This window comes from Rhinolophus ferrumequinum, chromosome 15, assembly GCF_004115265.2.
Source record: "Rhinolophus ferrumequinum isolate MPI-CBG mRhiFer1 chromosome 15, mRhiFer1_v1.p, whole genome shotgun sequence".
Lineage (NCBI taxonomy): Eukaryota > Metazoa > Chordata > Mammalia > Chiroptera > Rhinolophidae > Rhinolophus > Rhinolophus ferrumequinum.
In genome coordinates, this window is record NC_046298.1 from 47,101,549 (window position 1) to 47,121,624 (window position 20,076).

Here is a 20,076-nt window from a genome sequence, read left to right on the forward strand (position 1 = left end):
CAACAGAAGAAGTAAAGGTTTGCAAGTTCTAAATACATGACATTAACAGGCAAAAACAAGAGCCACTGAATTGAGACAAGACTCTTACGGGAGAACCTGCCATTTCTAACCCTTCCTCATCTAGTGATGTGGGGAGTCACACCTGCAACCTTAGAATCTATGTTTACAGCACCAGCAAAGCCCATTCATCTGTTACCACATCCACTGGCAGGACCCTGTAATGCAGAGGACACCCTTTCCTGTCCTCAGTCACAGGAGAGGATCAGGGACAATGAGCTCCCACATGGAAACGAAACAGAGTTCTTTCCTGTCCTCAGGCTCCCTACTTTCCCACAAACACCCACAAATTCTGATACAGATGGAGATTGAGGGGTGCATGGACATACCCACCTTGCAAGGCCATGTAAAGCAGACTGTTATCTCCTCTTGGACCAAAGTATAGCTCCTAATTGTTTCTTGTTACTTTGATAAATTAGCATTTGTTAAGCACAGCTCCTTCATTGGATGCTGAACATGCAGTTCAACGAAAGACCACAGGGGGGTCTGCCCGGCCCAGTGACTCAGGTGGTTGGAGAACTATGCTCCTAACGCCGAGGTTGTTGGTTCGATTCCCACGTGGGCCAGTGAATTGCACCCTCTACAGCTAATATTGTGAACAATGGCTCTCCCTAGAGCTGGGCTGCCATGAGCATGACCGACCGCCTCAGCTGGAGGGAGCACAAGGCTCATAATACCAGCATGGGCCAGGGACTTGTGTCCTACAGAACTAGACTGAGAAACAACGGCTTGAACTGGAGTGGGAGGGAGGGAGGGGCAGGAGAGGGGGTAAAAAAAGGACCACAGACAGTTTCTTATCCTCACGGGGGTCCTGCAGGAAGGACACAGCACATCTGGATGGGCTACATGGCAAGGCCGAGGCAGGATGCACCAGAGAAGGGCAGAAGCCATGGCACATGCCTTTATTAAGGTCTATGAGAGCAGTGCTTTGGGGTTCTCAAGCTAAGTCCACATTGATCAATTCAAACAAAAAACAGCAAGGTTTTGGTAAGCTCTGCAGGGATCTATCTCGGGGGTATACAAGGTGAAGTCCCTCAGAGGCAGGGGACACTGTTGCTCACAAGGGCTGATGGAGAAGTCCTATAGTGAACTTACATTTACTTGTGAGTCTGTGACCTGTTGTCTAGTGTATGCACTAGTGGGAGGGTCCAGTGTCACTTCAAGGCAACTTGGCTACACAACATGGATTCTGAGGCAGCAATATGGTAGTTTAGCTAAACTCTCTACAGAAGTACTGTATCTTTATTGTAATAATTCTCCACTAGTTACAATCAGAAGAGGATACATCAATTATGGGGGAAATGGCCTCACATTATTTGCAGATTAAAACCACAGGAAAAAGGGATTCCTACTGCTGTCATTCCACTGCATCACCAAATAGTGCATTGTTGATTACAACCATGACTAAGGTGGGAGAGGTTAACGTAGTTGGCAGGAAAACCAGTCATTCATTACAGATCAGCGTTAGTAGTACGTTACAAATCAATCACCTTTATTATTAAAAATATACGTCCACACATAGTCTAAACCACCTGTAGGACCCATGGAGAAAATACAGATAATAAGCATTTAAGCAGCATTCTGGTTGTTCTGATATAGTAACCTTAGAGCTGTTTTCCATGAGTTTGAAGACTGAGGCTCATTGTTTAGGAAACATGAATGTACAATAATTATGCACTTAGGGATGAGTTTCTGTCCTTTTCTCAGGTACCTCTGAGGACTTCTTTATTTCAACCACATCAAATAAAACTCAACAACTCCTATCTTTGGCTACTACAAAAACACATCATGGTTTTAATGAACCGCCACCTATTTTCCTTAAACCGCAATGGGCAAAACTAGTTAAAATTCAGAATGTTTCTGTCTTACATTAATGCAGAGAACAATGCCCTGAACACCTACTTCATGGTGACTTACATCAACATTTAAGTCAATCAAACAGCATCTCTACATAGATTTTCTACATACATTTATATTACAGTGCCCTCAGTCTGAGTGCATCTGAGTCTGAGAAGATCTGAGTGAATCCCACCAACATACGAGGGTTCTCAACAATCAACAATCAATTGTTGAGGCAGCAACAATCAACCCACGATTCACACACACACTAGGTGTAAAAACATAGCACCAAGTAACTTCATATTAGAATCACATTAATATTTCTTTTTCAATAAACGTCAAGTACTGTCAATATATAAAGACTCATTGTAAATAATTATACCTGTCCAACATCCATGCCCTTGATACTTTCAATCATATTAAACAAGTTTTTTAACATTTGGTTATTGTTTATAAGTATTCTGATTTAGAGTGATATCTGAAAAGTGTTCTTCACTTACTACTTTCTAATGTCAATTTTGTGGTATTTGAGATTTTATTTTGGATTACAGTTTTTTTACATCTTTAAAGTTACTTTGAAACATGAATTCTGTTGGTTTTCTAGAAGTGCGTGTTCAGAACCAAGTGCTTTCATCGTTTATTATGTAGATTTCTCCACAGTAAGCTTTCTCTGAAATTGAGTGAGGCTGTAGATCTAGCTACAGGGTTTCCCGGATTCTTGAGTTTTAAGGTTTCTCTCCATTATGAATTTTCATGTGTTGAGTAAACTGTAAATGATGAGTAATGGCTTTGCCACACTGTTTAAATTTGTAAGGCTTCTCTCCACTATGAATTCTCTCATGTACAGTAAGATGTGCACGCTGAATAAAGGCTTTACCACATTCTCTACATTTGTAAGGCTTCTCTCCAGTATGAATTCTCTCATGTCTAGTAAGATATGAACGCTGAGTAAAGGCTTTACCACATTCTTTACATTGATAAGGCTTCTCTCCAGTATGAATTCTCTCATGTCCAGTAAGATATAAACGCTGAGTAAAGGCTTTACCACATTCTCTACATTTGTAAGGCTTCTCTCCAGTATGAATTCTCTCATGTATAGTAAGAGATGAACACCGAGTAAAGGCTCTACCACATTCTCTACATTTGAAAGGCTTGTCTCCAGCATGAATTTTCTTATGTGCAGCAAGATATGAACGCTGAATAAAGGCTTTGCCACACTGTTCACATTTGTAAGGCTTCTCTCCAGTATGAATTTTCTTATGTACAACAAGCTTTGAAAGGTGAGTAAAAGCTTTACCGCATTCTCTACATTTATAAGGACTCTCTCCAGTATGAATTCTCTTATGTGTAGTAAGCTGTGAACAGTACATAAAAGCTTTTTCACATTCTCTACATTTGTAAGGCTTCTCTCCAGTATGAGTTCTCATATGTATAGTAAGCTGTGAACAGCACATAAAAGCTTTTTCACATTCTCTACATTTGTAAGGCTTCTCTCCAGTATGAATTCTCTCATGCAGAAGAAGATGTGAACGCCAGTGAAAGGCTTTGCCACATTGCTCACATTTGTAAGGCATCTGTCCCGTATGAATTTTCTGATGTTGAGTAAGACTAGAACTCCAAAAGAAGGCTTTACCACATTCTCTACAATGGTAAGGCTTCTCTCCAGTATGAATTTTCTCATGTCTAGTAAGATGTGAACGCACATTAAAGGCTTTGCCACATTGTTTACACTTGTAAGGTTTCTCTGTAGTATGAATTATCTCATGCCTAGTAAGATGTGAACGCCGAATAAAGGCTTTGCCACATTCTCTACACTTGTAAGGCCTCTCTCCAGTACGAATTTTCTTACATCTTTTTAACAGATTGGGTAATTGAGTAAAGACTCTCCCACACGGATTACATTTGAAAGGTTCCTCCCCAGTATGAACATTCTCATGTTCAGTAAGATTTAAAGATCGGTTCAAAGATTTGTCACATTTATATTCGTTTGTCTTCTCTACAATATGACTATTCTGATGTGTAAGATTTGAGCTTTGATCAAAGGCACTCCCACATGGACAATGGTTCTCTGGGTACCGAGTTCTCTGATGCTTTTCAGGATTTGACCCTTCTCTAAAGTTTTTCCAAGATTCATTGAACTGATAACTTCTCTCTCCATTACACGTACTCTGGTAATCATTGAAGACAGAAAGTACTTTAGTGAGGGCTCTAATTTCATTAAACGTGTCAAGTTCCCAATTACACCATGATACCTATGGAACCATGATGCTTGTATACATACCCACCCACATTCATGAAAATTACAGAATTTGAAACAAGGAGGGAGTCTTTTTGGGTGAAAGAATAATGAATCCCTGGTTAAGGGACTGTCAAATTGAGGAAATCTTTTGGTTCAATGTTTAATACAATCCTACATTTGAAATTATTTGAATGATTATCACACCATGCATCGGAGGACTTCCCAGATACTCCACATTTGCTTATACAGAATATGTATCTTTACAAAACTGTTTTCCGTCTTTACATTCAGAAACACATTATTCTGCAAATGCAATTGCCTTAAAGTGATGGTCTTCCCAAGACATCTTATATCTTTCATGTCTTTTGGCAACAGGGATTTTACTATGAGTAATGGTCCCAGTTTGGTTATGTCCATCATAATATCCCTTCAGCCATTCAAACTCCCCCTCTTTTATTAACGGTAGATACTCAAGGAAACACCTTTCATATCTTACCAGAAGCATTCTGTGGGATGAGTCTTCTATACCCGGTTTTGGCAACAGGCCCTGTGTGTCTTCAGAAGGCATAACTGCAAGGCACCAAATAAATTATCACTCTTTCTACAGTCAGGTAAATTCTATTGCATGAATTTAGCATCGAATATTGGAGTTAGGAAGATGACGTAAGAGCAAGGACCAAAACTTCGCTCTTCCATGGAGAGTTACTGATAGTGTCAGAAGGGAGTGAAGAGCTCACAGCACACTCAGGAAAGTTCAAAAAGAGAGTCACATCAAAGAGGAAAGAAAAGTTGCTTACATTTGCCGATAATAGCCACTAACCCTTCCTAGCACACTATGGTAACACTGTGAGAACCACCAATTCCCAGTTTCTTCTCAGGAGGGAAATAGCTGAGTATACTGTGTGTCCAATGGTGTCCCTTCCTCACAGCTGCCTGAGGGACTTGTTTATCTTCTGCATGACACAAAGTGCTAAGGTAATGGCAATACAATGTCAATGTATTGTGGTGGCCATTAAGAAAAAAGGTGAGTGACACCACAAAGACTGCAGTACTGAAGACAAACATCAGGAATAGGGGAGGGCGGATGGCTTAGTTGGTTAGAGCACAGTCTCTGAACAACAGGGTTGCCGGTTCAATTCCCACATGGGCCAGTGAGCTACGCCCTCCACAACTAGACTAAAGGACAACTACTTGGAGCTGATGTGCCCTAGAGATACATACTGTTCCCCAATATTACCCAATAAAAATTAAAAAAAAATTACACTTAAAAAAATAATAATGGGAAGATACCACTGCCTCTAAAGAAGAAAAAGAAAACATTCTAAAGTGGAAAATTATGCACAAAAAACACAGAGAACACACATCCCCAGAACCAGTTTGACAGGCTTTAGAATTTCCATCAAATCTTCCTGTTATTTGTGTTTTCCTGTACAAAGCAAGTCCACACAGTCTGGGATAGTGGCTGTTTTCTCCCAAATCTCAACAAAAGACCACAAGGCATACAAAGGAACAGAAAAACATGGTCCAATCAGACTAACAAACTAAATCTCCAGACATTGGCCCTAAACTGACAGAGCTATTAACTACGACCAAGAATTCAAAATACATTCTCATAACTTAAAATGTTTTAAGTTACCCCCGTGGTAACCACAATATAATACTATACCAGACACAAAAAGAAACTGAGAAAAAAATCACAAGCATGGCACTGCCTAAAAAGGTCAAAGAAACAAAATAGAACACAGTTGAGAAGGGGAACGTGGGACAAAAGAGCTACAAAAAGTGCAGAAAACAATTCTAAAATCGCTTTAGTCCCTCCCTCTCATTAATTAGTTTAAATGAAAACAGACAAAACTCCCAAAATCAACAGACATAAGTTGACTGAATGGATTGAAAAATAAAATCCAACACATTCTGCCCACAGGAGACTTATTTTGATGAGGACATAAAACATAACTAAAAGGATTGGAAAAGGTATTCCATACAGGGGCCGGCCCGGTGGCTCAGGTGGTTAGAGCTCCATGCTCCTAACTCCGAAGGCTGCCGGTTTGATTCCCACATGGGCCAGTGGGCTCTCAACCACAAGGTTGCCAGTTCAATTCCCGCAAAGGATGGTGGGCTGCGCCCCCTGCAACTAGAAAAAGGGCAACTGGACCTGGAGCTGGGCTGCGCCCTCCACAACTAAGACTGAAAGGACAACAACTTGACTTGGAAAAAAAGGCTTGGAAGTACACAGTGTTCCCCAATAAAGTCCTGTTCCCTTTCCCCAATAAAATCTTTAAAAAAAAAAAAAAAGGTATTCCATACAAACCGTTACTGATAAAAAGCACAGTGGCCATGCTGGTATTACTGAAATACACAGTAAGTGTCAAAAACTGTTACAACATGAAGAACATTATATAACAATAAAAGGGTGAATTCACCAAGAAACTATAACAATTATATTTATGTAAAAATTGATGCAGCAAGATAGTATGGTGGTTCATCAAAACATTACAAACACAACTACCATATGACCCAGCAATTCCACTTCTGACATTTATCAAATCAGTACCAAAACACTAATTTGCAAAGATATATGTAACCCTACATCCATTGCAACCTTATTTACAGTAGACAACAAGATGAGGTAGCAATCTATGTGTCCATGGATAAATCAATGGATAAAGATGTGATACATACACAAAATGGAATATTATTCATCCAAAAAAAAAACAGAAATGCTGCCAGAAGCAACATCATGGAAGGACCTAGAAGGTACGACACAATGTGAGATTTGTCAGACACAGAACACTGAACAGCATACGATTTCATTTTTATGAGGAATCTAGAAACTGAAAGCAAACAAACAAATCAGAAAAAGATTCATATATATAATTAACTGACACTTGCCAGAGAAGAGAGGGCCATAAGAAAAGGTGAAAAAAGGGGATGGAGGTTGAGAGGTATAAATGTCTAGTTATGAAATGAGTAAGGCACGGGATGTAATGTAGCAGAGGGAATATAGTCAACGATATCATGATACGGCTTGGCAGGTGACAACATTGAAACTTGACTCAGCGTGACAACCGCTTCCTAAGATATGAAAATGAAGAATCACTCTGTTGCATAAATGAAACTAATACAGTGCAGGTCAACTAGACTTCAGTAATAGAAATAAAATGGTTGACCACATTTTCCACAATGAATATTTGAATATCTTTCTACTGTTTCAATTTTTGTAGCAAACACGTATAATTTTTATAATGCAAAAAACACCAAAATAATAGAAAAAGATTGAAAAAAAAGGTCATCTTTGATGATGCTATACAATTAGGAATGAATTAAAAGATTTCATTAGAGTTGACATAATATTTTCAGAAAATTTATCTGTAAACTCTTCTCCATCAACTCGTGACTCATTATGTGTTTATTGCAGGAAAAAACACAAAGCTGGAATTCTAATTTAAATATTATTAAATATAAAGGGAACTTAATTTCATACACTTCAGACTTTTTTCAAGGCAAATTCTTAAATAAGTTCTTGTTTTTGCTATCTCTAATGTTAAGTTCAGAATTCCCAAGTTTGAAACAACATATTAAGGGGCAAAAATAAAGGAGTCATCCTTATCAAGAGTACGAAATGAGCAGCCACAGAATGGGAAAGAATATTTGCAAAAGAAATACCTGTAAAGGACCATATGCAAAACACACAAGGAAGTCTTCAAACTCACAGATGAGAAAACTACCAACCTGATTAAAAAAATGGACCAACGCCCTAAACAGACACCATATGAGACAAGATATACAGAAAGAAAAATAATATATAAAAAGATGCTCCACATCATATGTCACCAGAAAAATACACATGAAAACAAGAATTAAACACACAGCAAAATTAAACACCACTACACACCTATTAGGAGGGGCCAGAACCCAGAACACGGACAACACCAAGTGCTGTTGAGGACATGGAGCAGCAGGAAGTCTCACTCACTGCGGGTGGGAACGCAAAATGCTGCAGTCTCTTGGGTACACAGTTTGGTGGTTCATACAAAGTTACACATCCTCTCACCATAAGATCAAGAAATTGTGCTCCTCAGTAGTTATCCACAGAGTTGAAAACGTTTATCGACCCAATAGCCTACACGTGTGTGTTCACAGCAGCTTTATTCATAATTTCCAAAATGAGGAAGCAACCAAGATATCTGCCAAGAGGTGAATGGAGGAGTGGACTGTGGTGCATACAGACAATGGAATATTATTCAGGGCTACAGAGAAGGAAGCTATCAAGCCATGAAAAGATGGGGAGGAAACTTAGATACGTATTAAGTGAAAGAAACCAATCTGAAAAGGCCACATAATGTATGAGTCCAGCTACGACATTCTAGAAAAGGCAAAATGATGGAGATAGTAAAAACATCACTGGTGGGTGGGATTTAGGGGAGGGAGAGATGAACAGGCAGAGCACAGAGAATATTCAGGGCTGTGACACTACTCTGTATGACACGTCATCATAAATGTGTCCACATGCTCAGAATGGATAGCCACACAGTGAACCCCAGGGTGAACTATGAACTCTGGGTGACAATGACATGTCAATGTAGCTTCATCTCTGTCACAAATCTACCACCGGAAAGGGGAAGGCTGTGCACATGGGAGGGGCATGTGGAAATTCTTTATAACTTCAACTCAATTTTGCTGTGACCGAAACTGCACTTAACATAAAGTCATCCTCAGACTTCTGCTTCTCTGAACTATCTGATCTCAGTGCCATGTCTTTCCAGTGGTTCGTTATGCTTCTACGAGAACACACATGCTTGTATCCTCTACTTAAAAGAACACAATGACGTATCACCTCACATCAATTACACTGACCACTATGAAGGAAACACAAAATATCAAGTGTTGGTGAAAATGTGGAGAAATTGGACCCTTATTCACAGTTGGATGAAATATCAATTGGTGCAAACACTATGAAAAACGATGTGAAGGTCTCTCAAAAACTTAAAAATAGAATTGTGCTATGATGCAAACTTCCCACTTCTGGTACACTTCCAAGAGACTTCAAAGGAGGCTCTGCAAGAGCCGTGTGCACACACATACACACTGCAGCATTGTTCACAAAAGCCTGTAATAGCTGGAAGCAACACAATTGGCCATTGATAAATGATCGGGTTTAGAAAATGTAGCATATACATACAACGGAATATTATTCTACCTTGAAATAGAAAGAGATGCTCTCACCTGATACAACGCAGACAAACCTTGAGGACATTTAAGTAAAGCTCATGAATCACAAAGACACAGATACTGTAAGAGTTCACTTCTGTGAGTCACCTAATACAGTCCTCCTCATAGAACAAAAAGAAGGGTAGTAGCCAGGGGTTTGGGGTGAAGGGAAATGACGAAGTGGTTGTATAATGGTACTCGGTCAGTTTTACAAGATGGAAATTTCCAGAGATCAGCTGCACAACAATGTGAATATACTTAACATGACTGGTCTCCAGTTACAGAGGGTAGAATTTTAGTGGCATGTTTTACCAAAATTAAAAATGAAAAATAAGATGTAAAACAGATAAAGTTATAAAACATTTCAAAAATAATCTAGAATTCAAAATACTGGTTCTCTCACAAACAGAATACAAAATCATCAATAAACAGATGTGAAATGAAGACTATTACCACAACTACTTAACTACTCAGGATAAGAAAAGACTGACCATTATCCAAAAAAAGAAATAAACAAGATGAATCATGCACAAAGTCGGGGTAAAATGATAGACAGACATGAACATAATTCTAACAGAAATAGACATATGCCTGATTCATGTTGAATCAAACCCCACAGTCTTAAGTGTACGGAGCTGAAAACTGACATTGACATTCATAATATCTAAGTAACAACCCAAAATACAAGTCAGTAAACTTGAGAAAACCACCAAAAACAAAGGCATTGTCATGGAATTGCAAAATGAGAACACAACACAATGTATCCCCAGAACTGTGAACACTACACAGATGTACTACTGAAGAGAATTCTTCTATAGAACTCAGCTTCCACTGTGAGTGTGGCCCCATGAAGAGTAACAAGCATGCTGAAGCATTACAATATGTGTTGCACTGCAGGTAAATTTCACAGACAATGCATTAGAATCATTCATAAAAAGATCTAAAGAAAAATTTAATAAACAAGCATGGAAATGACACTGGAGAAATTTATTAGGTTATTAATCCATTCCTACTATTCTTACAAAAAATATGTACACTACAATCTGCATGCAGAGAACAAAAGAACCCTTAATTTCTAAAGGAACAACAAAAAAGTTGTAAAATGTAACAGAATCAGTGATCTATAAACATGCTGAGGAAGTCAGATAATAAACTCATTATTACTTTTTGCCTGAAGTAAACTGAAATTGAGGAAGCACACATTTTCTGAAACATGGGAGCCTAATAATTCTACAACTCACTTCTTATCAAAGGAGTTCATTCAAGCACGCGGCATCAGTACTTGTGCATCTAAAATCACTAATCTGAAAAGATCTAATCTGAGAGTGAAAACATACAAGACACAGGCCAGGGCAGTTTTGGACTGAACAAGGCAGTTATAACACAACAGTCATTAAGAAATCAGGGAACAATGGAGACCTTCCTATACAGTGGGCAATGCTCTAAACTCCCCTAAGGCATGAATTCATTTAAGAATTCTGTGAGGTAAACAGATACGTTAAAGTATTCTAACATGGAGGAACGGGGGATACAGACTCGAAATTTCTCATGTTAGTTCATAAAAAGCAAAAGGGTATTTTGAAGTGAAACTGAGATTGAGGGTTTCTCACGATAGGGAGGTGCTTTGTGCTGAGATGAAGTTACTGAGTCTGAACCTTTGCTGGGTCATGTCTGAAGCCTCCTTAGGATTAGAAATTACAGAGCAGAAAACACGAGACGTGTCTCCAGTGCCCCTGGGATTTCTGACCCTAATCCCAGGACCTCCACCACTTCCTTCACAAACTCCTTACATGAGGCAAGAACGGAACTCTAAATATGGCTTCAGGGAGAATTCCTCAGCAGAGAGCACAGCCTTCCCCCGGCCCCCGAGGCAATGGAACAATAGCCATACCAGGGCGGCCCCCACGGTCCAGGGGGAGGACATCGGCCCTCACTGCAGTGGGACCCAGATCATTGAGCAGGAGGACCGTCCCTAGAGGATGTGGAACATGGGACGTGTTGGACAGGACTGTCCCTCTGTTACAGCAACAGAAAGAAACCTGGGCTTCTCACATCCTTTCCACTGAAGCGGAGCTTCACAAACCACATATTAAGGTCTGGCTCCTCCGGGACCTTGGGCCCTCTCACCTGTGCCAGCTGCCTTCATTCTCACCTTCATTCTCACCTTCATTCCCACCTACCTGGGTGGATGGACACTGTCTTTTTTCGCTTCACATCCCAGGCCAACTTCATTCTCTCCAAAAAGATGACCAGGTCTGGCTTAGAGACAGCAAGACCTGTTTATTAGAAAAGGGAACATGAGTTTTGATGGAGATTCTCCACATTCCAATCCAGTATGTGCTCAGCTGAGAAGGACATTGCAGAAAATTAGAATATTCCAGAAAAGGAGGCCCCCAAAACACTCTTTTCTGACAGCACCTTTACTAGACAATATGGAACGTTTTCAGATCCTGAGTTCCACTCCAAGGGCATCATGAAGACTTCTTTTCTACACCAGCAAAGCCCCCGTTTGTTCCTCAGAGCCGGGATCTGAAACTCTACCACACAAAGCAGAAGCTCCCAGGAGACGCTGTACTGATGAAGGAAACACAACCCTGCGGTGGGGTAGGAGTTCTGGAAGGAAGTCACCCTCACCCAGGGAGCACAGGTTCCTGTAGTTCTCCAGCATCACGTCCACGTACAGTTTCCGCTCAGCTGGGTGCAGACATTCCCACTCCTCCTGAGAGAAATCTATGGCCACATCCCTGAATGTCAACCGTCCCTGAAACAAAAGACATTTACCATGTGGTCACAGACAAGGTCATAATGTTACTCAATATGAAAACAGAATTACGAGAACTGATGCTGACCTAGGAGAATATCCGGAATTAAATAGTAAGGTCAGACTGTAATATTCTCGAGTTATTTTCTAACTCTGAGAAAGGAGGATGGCGTATGATCCACAAACCACAGTAGACGAGAAATCTACTTTTCTGAAAGGTAGATTTAAATTCAGGTGTCAACACAGGCATATGGATTTTTGAGTATTGTGTTTGTATCATACAGAATACATTGTGTTCATTTCTTGGCTGGAAATGTCATGGTGAGTTAGAAATGCAAAGTACTTCTCAAATTGTCACATGGACAACAAGGAACTGGGCTGTTGTAAAAATGCAGAATCCAACTGAGGAGTCTTGGAGTGGGGCCTGAGTTTCTATATCTCACAAAACTCACTTTTAACTAGTGACACCAATGTCTCTGGTCCATGTGTCACACTGTTGAATAGCACAGAGGAAGGAAACGGAAAAATTCATACGTAACTTTGAACTGACAGTTTTATGGAATTTACACTTCTCCTAGAAGCACAGCAAAATAAACCTTTCTGAAAACTTACTGTGTACCAGAGAGTTGTTTTTTACATATTAATTCATAAAGCACTTAATTAATCTAGAACAATATTCATCTTCTTCTTCTATGAGAATATTTTATGAAGCATCCAGTCAATGGCAGAGCTTGGAGTTCACTCCAACTATCTCTAGAATTTATCAGAAAGGTCCAGACCAATATGCGTAGACAAACCTCATGAACATTCATAGCAGTTTCTGTGACTCAAAAGAGAAACAACTTAAGCAAGAAAAAATAGCTCAAATAGTGTTAACATTTTATGTGCGCACAGATGTATGAGAACTATGTGCATATTAAAAGTGACAGAAGGAAGTTTTCATGTCACTGAAATCACAATTATTTTAAACTGTGTAAATCTCATAAGTGTCTTTGTGAATGATTGTATTTAAAAAACACAGTAGGGAGAGGAACACACAGTAACATAAAATAAGTTAGAGCTGGTGTTTCTTTGAAAAAAAATTGTATATCATTTATGCTGAGCTATACATTACAAATTTACCACACTTCAACACCTGAAAAATATGATTCTTATAAACTTGCGTGAAGACACAAAAAGTGATGAAGTAGACAATGTCTGTGACATGAGTGTGGAATATAATTAAAATTTACAGGAACAAGGCCTGACTGATGAAAGCCTCCACTCCAAAGGCAATTATCTCTAGTAAAGAAAGCTGAGGGCCTGCAATTTCCAAAGCAGAGAAACTAAGAAAAAAGGGAGTTTCCAGATGAAATGTGATGATTTGCACATCTCTCTATAAATCCTTCCAGACCCTTGTTAATGATAAAGAAAAAAATGTTAACTTTCTAGTGAAGACAGAACCTCAGCCAAGTGAAAATCAGGTGGAAGGAACAAATGGGTATCAGCTGACCAAGGCACACGGAAGGACACACCATCACTGCTGTGATGTTACCGGCACAAATGAACAAATAAGGAAATCTTAATCTGAATCTGATCATAAAAACATTAGTTTTATGGGGGAGCTCAGATATACCTTCCCCGTTCTGAGACTCTAATAGCGCATTTAAACAGTAAGTCTCTTTGGGAGGCCGGATGGCTCAATTGGTTAGAGCGGGAGCTCGTAACAACAAGGTTGCCTATACAATTCCTACATGGAATGGTGGGCTGTGCCCCACCCACCCCCGCAACTAGAAAATAGCAACTGGACTTGGAGCTGAACTGTCCTTCACAACTAGCCTGAAGGACAACGACTTGACTTGGAGCTGATGGGTCCTGGAAAAACACACCCTGTTACCCAATAAAACAAACAAACAAACAAACAAAAACCCAGTAAGTCTTTCTTACCAACCTAGTGAGTAAGTCTCTTCCAATTACTCTTTTTCTTCAGAATTTTCCAGGCTACTCTGCGCACTGAGGCATCCTGGGTCGCCGTGCATATTCTTACCGTTGGTCTACAGCCCTGACGCTATAGTCACAGGACACACATCTACGGCTCCTTTTCAGGACAGGGAGCATCTGACCCCGCCAAATAGAGAAAAGCGGACATAGCCTGCGACCCAGGACGGAACGCTCACCTGAGAAGCGGCCATTTCGTCCTCGTCCTCCTGCTCCGGGTTGTTTCCTCAGGAAAATTCTGGGGAGGAATCACTTCTGCATCTTGAGAATGTGCCTTCAAGGGCGAAGGCACAGGCCCTTCTTCTGCTTCCTCCAAACTGACAGGCAGGACCTTGAAATGCTGAAAATGCTGCCTCCTCCTGTCCTGTGTCCCAGGACAGTCAGGGACAAGGAGCTCCTAAGTGAAAACAGAACTGTGAGTTTTTTCTTTCCTGTCTTCACCTGCTCTTTCCTCAAAAAGTCACCCACAAATTCCTACAGCAATGAGAATGCGGGCTGCTCTCCTGCCCCCACAAACCCAACGCAGTATCCACTACCTCCCCTTGACCAAAGCCTGCTCACAGCTCTCAGAACTATGTCCAGGAGCCCCCAGCTAATCCCTGTCCTCATCTGAGAATCACCTAAACACCTCAGTACAACAACGATGCTCCACCCAGACCATGTGTCCAACTCCCAGGGGGAGGGCTCAGGTCACATCACTCCTTGAAATTCCCACAGACCTAGGAGGAAACCCAGATGGGAACTTTCAGCTTCAATGATTATAGTATGCAGGTTCCTGGGGGATCAGGACCCACTCTAAGCAGTTATGGTTCTGCAGGTCTGCAGGGGGCCCAGGAAATGGCATCTCTGAGTCTCCCTGGGGGAGCTGACTTGCTACCCAGATCTGTTTCCTGTTACACTGGGCTACAGATCTCAAACACCTCACACCTGAGAGCTCTGGAGTAGGTGAGGGGTTGGGGCGGGAACTTCTAGAAGGGCCAGCCCCTCGAGGGGATTTTCTTCCTTTTTTCCAGGAAATCACAGAGAATCAGCTAACAGCTATAAAATGATGAACATGCATTTGGTGCTGAAACTTGTAAAAAAAAAAGGGTTAGCTATGAAAATACGCTGAGCAAATTATTAATACTTCACTGTGAATGGGTGGGCTCCGTGGGAGTTTTAGGTCCATCGGTCCATCCATCCACATTTTCAGAGAATGGAAAAAGGGACTGGAGGGGACAGCTACTTGGTAGCTCCCAGCTCACTAATTTAACAAATTATCTAAACAGAAGACAAAAGCTCCTGAATATCAGACTAACTGACCAAACTAGGTTCCCACTGCAGACATCCTCACCAAATGCACACTGAAGTGACTTAATATTATTAATAAGTACCAATGGATGTTTCAACGTAATAAAGAGTAGAAAGAATGCAAGGCTTCTCATCTAAACCAGTCACAACGTTATTAGAAGGGAAATCAATTCTACATGTTTTTTACTATAATGACTTCCAGGGTCAAAATTTTTTAAAAAACTAAGATTACCTCATATTTAGTATAAGAGCTACTAATGAGATGTCACCAAAGCTTATTCCAGCAGTTAATGGCTATTTAGAACAAACCAGAAATCCAGCAGACTAAGATTTAACTCAATGTGCTTTTTTAAAAAAAACAATGAATCAAGTGTCAGAGAGCTAAAAAGAAAAAAGTAAAGGCCTTGTCAAATAAAAAAGGACGCAATGCTTTCAATATTCCTTAAAAAGCATCATGTGGTGACAGACTCAGTCTTTTCTTGTCCCAGGTCACGTCCCTCATGCCATCCCAGCAAATGAGAAGGAACCCATGACTGACTGACACAGGTCTCTCCCCTCTGGCTGCACCAAGGTTGCACAATGAAGCCATCCGGTGACGAAATTAATTATTAAACGCACAAGGCTTTCGAAACTGGAATTTTGTAATTCTCATTCTCATCTGTGACTGAAAATACAGCACATGTAAAGTTAAATAGATTATAAAGCCACAAATCAATATATCACGACTTGATCACCCACATCCCACCAACTCACAACTCATGCAGGTGGGGGCTCCCCTTCTTCCTCTGCTACCATATATTCCTATCTATGGTTTGTGTCCCTCTCCACCGGATTCTCTCCACTGCTGTCCTCTCCTGTACCCTTCTCCCCTTCCCTGATTTCTCCCTTTTTCTCTATCCCCTTCCTTACACCTGTTCCTTGAGACGCTTGAAACCCATTTCACCCTCAGTTGCTCCTTCTAATCTGTTCCCCATCTCCGCGTATTTCTGCCTCTTTCTCCCCGACCATGTGCCCCTCCTCTTCCCCGGTGACACTGTCTGTCCTGTTACACCCCTGTGCGGGGACTCACTGACACCCCCAGCTTAGCTCTCAGTGAGGCTACTTGCTGTGCTGTCAACCCCCAACCCCTTTCTGTTCCTGCACTCGGCTCCCCTAACTCTTCTCCTAACCCCTCTCTCCTCTAAAGCGCCTTGTCCCTTGTTGCCCCCACTGCTGCTAACCAGGGGCCCCTCTCCCTTTAGCTTCCCCTTCATCTCTCTGCAGCTCCCCCTTCCCTCTGTATTGCTCCCTTTTCCTTGTCCTCTGGATACTTCCCCGAGTCACTCGTTCTGTCTCACCGTCGCTTTACAACTCCCTCCCACGTGCTCTGTTCTGCCTCCTCTTTACCGACCCCGCACTGATCGTTCAGATCGTTCAGCCCTCTCGCCTGTGGACTCATCTCATTCTGCCTCCTTCTCGGGACCCCCTCACACCCTCGTTCTGCCGCTTTCCTGGCCGGCCCTTCACAGTCACCGCTCACACAAAGCCCCTGCCCGCGTGAGGGGGTGACCTGGTGACACCCCGCGGTGTTCCCTCCTAAATCCCACCCCCCTGAACAGTGTCCTTTTCCTGGGATTCGGGCCTCTTATTAAACTGGGGTGAGGGGGGTTGTAGGCGGCGGAGAGGGTCTGCCGAACCCCAGCCCAGGGAGGAGGCGGGGCTCCAGGGGCCGCGTGGCGGGGCTGGGGGAGGGGCGCCAACGGCTGGACTCCATCTCCCGAGTCCATCTCGGGAGTCCACACCGCGCGTGGAGGGCCGCCCGGTGGAGGGTTTTAAGCAGGAAAACAACGCGGCAGGCGGGGTCTAAGGGCCCGAAGGCGGAGAGACCAGAGGGAGGACGGCCTCAGTTTACCCGGAAACCCCCGCGGAGCCTCCACCCGGCAGGGAAGCGGTCTGGGATCGGGACGTCTCCCCAGGACGCCGGACTCACCGCTGTGTGGGGCGCTGGTGCGGGGACTTCAATGTCCGTAGTGACCCCCAGGCGTCACGTGTGCGGGACCGTGGACTGAGACGCTCAGGTTTAAACCAGAAAGACCGAAAGTCACGGCGCCAACCCGACCTTCTCTCCGCCTTAGCTGCTTCCGGGTCTACAAGAAACTCCGCGGAGACACTTCCGGAGAACTGGGGCTGCAGGCGGGGCCTGTGAGAAGCCCTAAGGTTTCGGGCGGGGCGGGAATTGTGGCCTGTAAGGGGCGGGGCCCACGGGAGGGCGGGGCGGGACCAGGAGACGCGGTGCGGCCAGAGCAGGGTCTCGGCGGAGCTTTCCTACGCTTCACTCTCATTGGTAATAGACTATAGTTGTTCGTTAGCTTTGTAGTTTAGATACAAATATCTTTCCCACCCACATTATATTTTTAAGATTTCTCTTAGATGTATATTTACTGATGTTTAGTAATGCTTGACTCTTGGTTTTCATTATATTTTAAGATCTTCCCCGGTTTGAATTTCTGATGAGTGAAATTTATCGTGCCTAAAGACCTTTTAATTTTATTGTATTTGTAAAGTTTTTTCTCTAATATGTATACCTGTGAGATTTGGTTATCATTGAAGAATGGATCAAAACTTCCCCATCTTTATTGTAAATGTTGAGCTTGATACTAGCAAGGATTCTTTCCAGTTCTGAAAACTGAAACCTTTTGGATAGATTTCTTAATTGATTATACTTATAATGTGCATCCTCAGTTATAATCTCTATGGCTTACCCTGATGTATTTAAACTTTGACCCAATCCTTTTATCAAATCATTCCATGCGTTTGTCTCCTGAACATGATTTTAAAAGAACAATCTTGGCGATCTTTTGAAAGTAGATTATGGAGATTATACAGTATCATGGAATATTGACCCAACCAGCCAAATTAGCATGAAAGAGATTTCATCTTGGACTCACATGTTCTCGAGCAAATAAATGCATGGCTGGTGGAACATTTCATCAAATTCAGAATAGTTGAGGCAAAGCCAATAATAGGTGAAAGTTGAGAATTCGTCTTGTTCTTGGGGATTTTTGTTGGTTGTAAAATTTACTGGGAGGAAAAAGAAAATATTCAAAAAGAAAGAAAGAATTTCCTCAATCAATGCAAAAATGTCACGTCTCCCTGTAATATCATTATAAAACACATGCAAATTATGATTATTAGAGATGTCAAAGTTATTGAAGACATCAAAAATTTGAAAAAAAGAACTAGTTTGACCTTGTGAATTGAAATCTGGGTTACGAAAACAGAGACTATACATTTTTAAGCCCACATGTGTCACGTCCAGCGCAACACGGGCAGTGAGGGTGCGAGAAGGAGCGGCTTGGGTTAAGTTTTTAAGGAAGAAACAAACAGACTTAATGCAGTTAAATCTCTCCGAAGGCCAGGGGTCTCTCAGTCTCAGAGGACTGGAGCCCAGAATAAGACCGACTGGAGGTTTTTATTGATAGGTATACAAATACAAGAAAGTAACATTGTTTCTTACACAGTCTGTGAGACTCATACATCATAGCAGAAAAATGTTTATTCCAATCACCCTTTGTCTATAAACAGCCGAAGTGCAAGGTCCCATGATGTCTTAATTAAGGTATGTACCCTCTCAGGGTCAAGTCTCTCATATTGTAACAGCTCCGTTGAGATAAGTGGAGAGAACTGATCTTTGTTGTCCTCATGACTTCTCTCACAAACAGGTGCGAGGGAAAAGCCAGAGCTAGCAATGGCTTTTCCCAGGCAGGGGGAAGGAGAGGCAAGGCCCCTTCCCATATTTTTCTAAGGCAGCTCATTGGGGGTCCCCACTCGGTTCCGCCTGGCTTAGGTTGTATCTCCCGTGAGATATCTTACCCATCTTTGGCTGCAAACCATCTTTTGGGGACCAGACAGAGAGACATAAGGTGTAAACACAAGGATGGCACAGAGTCCCAGAAATGCACAGTCTTACTCTTCTTTCCTTAAGGAAAGACACTGGGGGACAGTTGGCTAGGCTGCTGTGTGACTACACACATGAAACACGTAATATTTACCACTATCGAGTTTTTAAAAATCTGGATGTAGGTAAGGAGAGACTTTACAGGAAACATTATTACTCTAGACAGAATATTCTGAATACAAGATCTATACTCACAGGTCAGGCAGAAGAGGGCTTTTCTATTATAGGGAGGGATCAACAAGGCTAGCAAGCATATACAAAATAAAATATAAACAAACCCAAAGATATGGAGAACAAGCCGATGGTCACTGAATGTGAGGGACTAGGGGTGAGAATAAGAAAATAAAAATTTGTTTAAATGTGTTATAAAAAAAGGAGAAATGAAAACTTGAAATGCAGTAGCATGATTGTTGGTGGAGGTGGTGGGGGTAAAGCATTCTAGGTCCTCACCATGGTTGGAAGTTAAAATTACTGAGCTATAAACATATAAAAATATAAACATATATAAAAAAACATATATAAATATATACTGAAGTGATATTTTAAATTTTTAAAGGTAATAGTAAAGAAAATATCTAAACAACAACAAAAATTAGGATAAAAAGGGACACAAAATAAATCTTCAAAAAAAGATAAACCATATATGCACTATTCAAAATAGAGTACTTATATTAACATCAGAGGAGAATAGAGAGCAAGGATGATGAACTCTATTTCACAATCAGGAAGGCATAAACTCATCCCAAGGACATGACAACCATGATC

At 41.6% G+C, this 20,076-nt stretch overlaps 1 protein-coding gene across 2 annotated transcripts; it reads right to left on the minus strand.

The window, feature by feature from the left end:
- Positions 1-814: 814 nt before the first annotated feature.
- Positions 815-17,496, minus strand: LOC117034672 (zinc finger protein 665-like). 2 transcript variants are annotated; one of them, XM_033127897.1, is made up of 6 exons: positions 17,344-17,496; positions 14,264-14,481; positions 11,981-12,107; positions 11,527-11,622; positions 4,632-4,705; positions 815-4,064 (listed from the first exon to the last, which is right to left on the minus strand). In XM_033127897.1, the coding sequence occupies exons 2-6, from the start codon at positions 14,276-14,278 to the stop codon at positions 2,622-2,624; spliced, it is 1,755 nt and encodes a 584-aa protein (XP_032983788.1). In that variant the 5' UTR covers positions 14,279-14,481; positions 17,344-17,496; the 3' UTR covers positions 815-2,621. The 2 variants fall into 2 exon arrangements, with proteins under 2 accessions (XP_032983788.1, XP_032983789.1); XM_033127898.1 differs by lacking the exons at positions 11,981-12,107; positions 14,264-14,481; positions 17,344-17,496 and adding an exon at positions 11,765-11,878.
- Between the last annotated feature and the right edge of the window lie 2,580 nt (positions 17,497-20,076).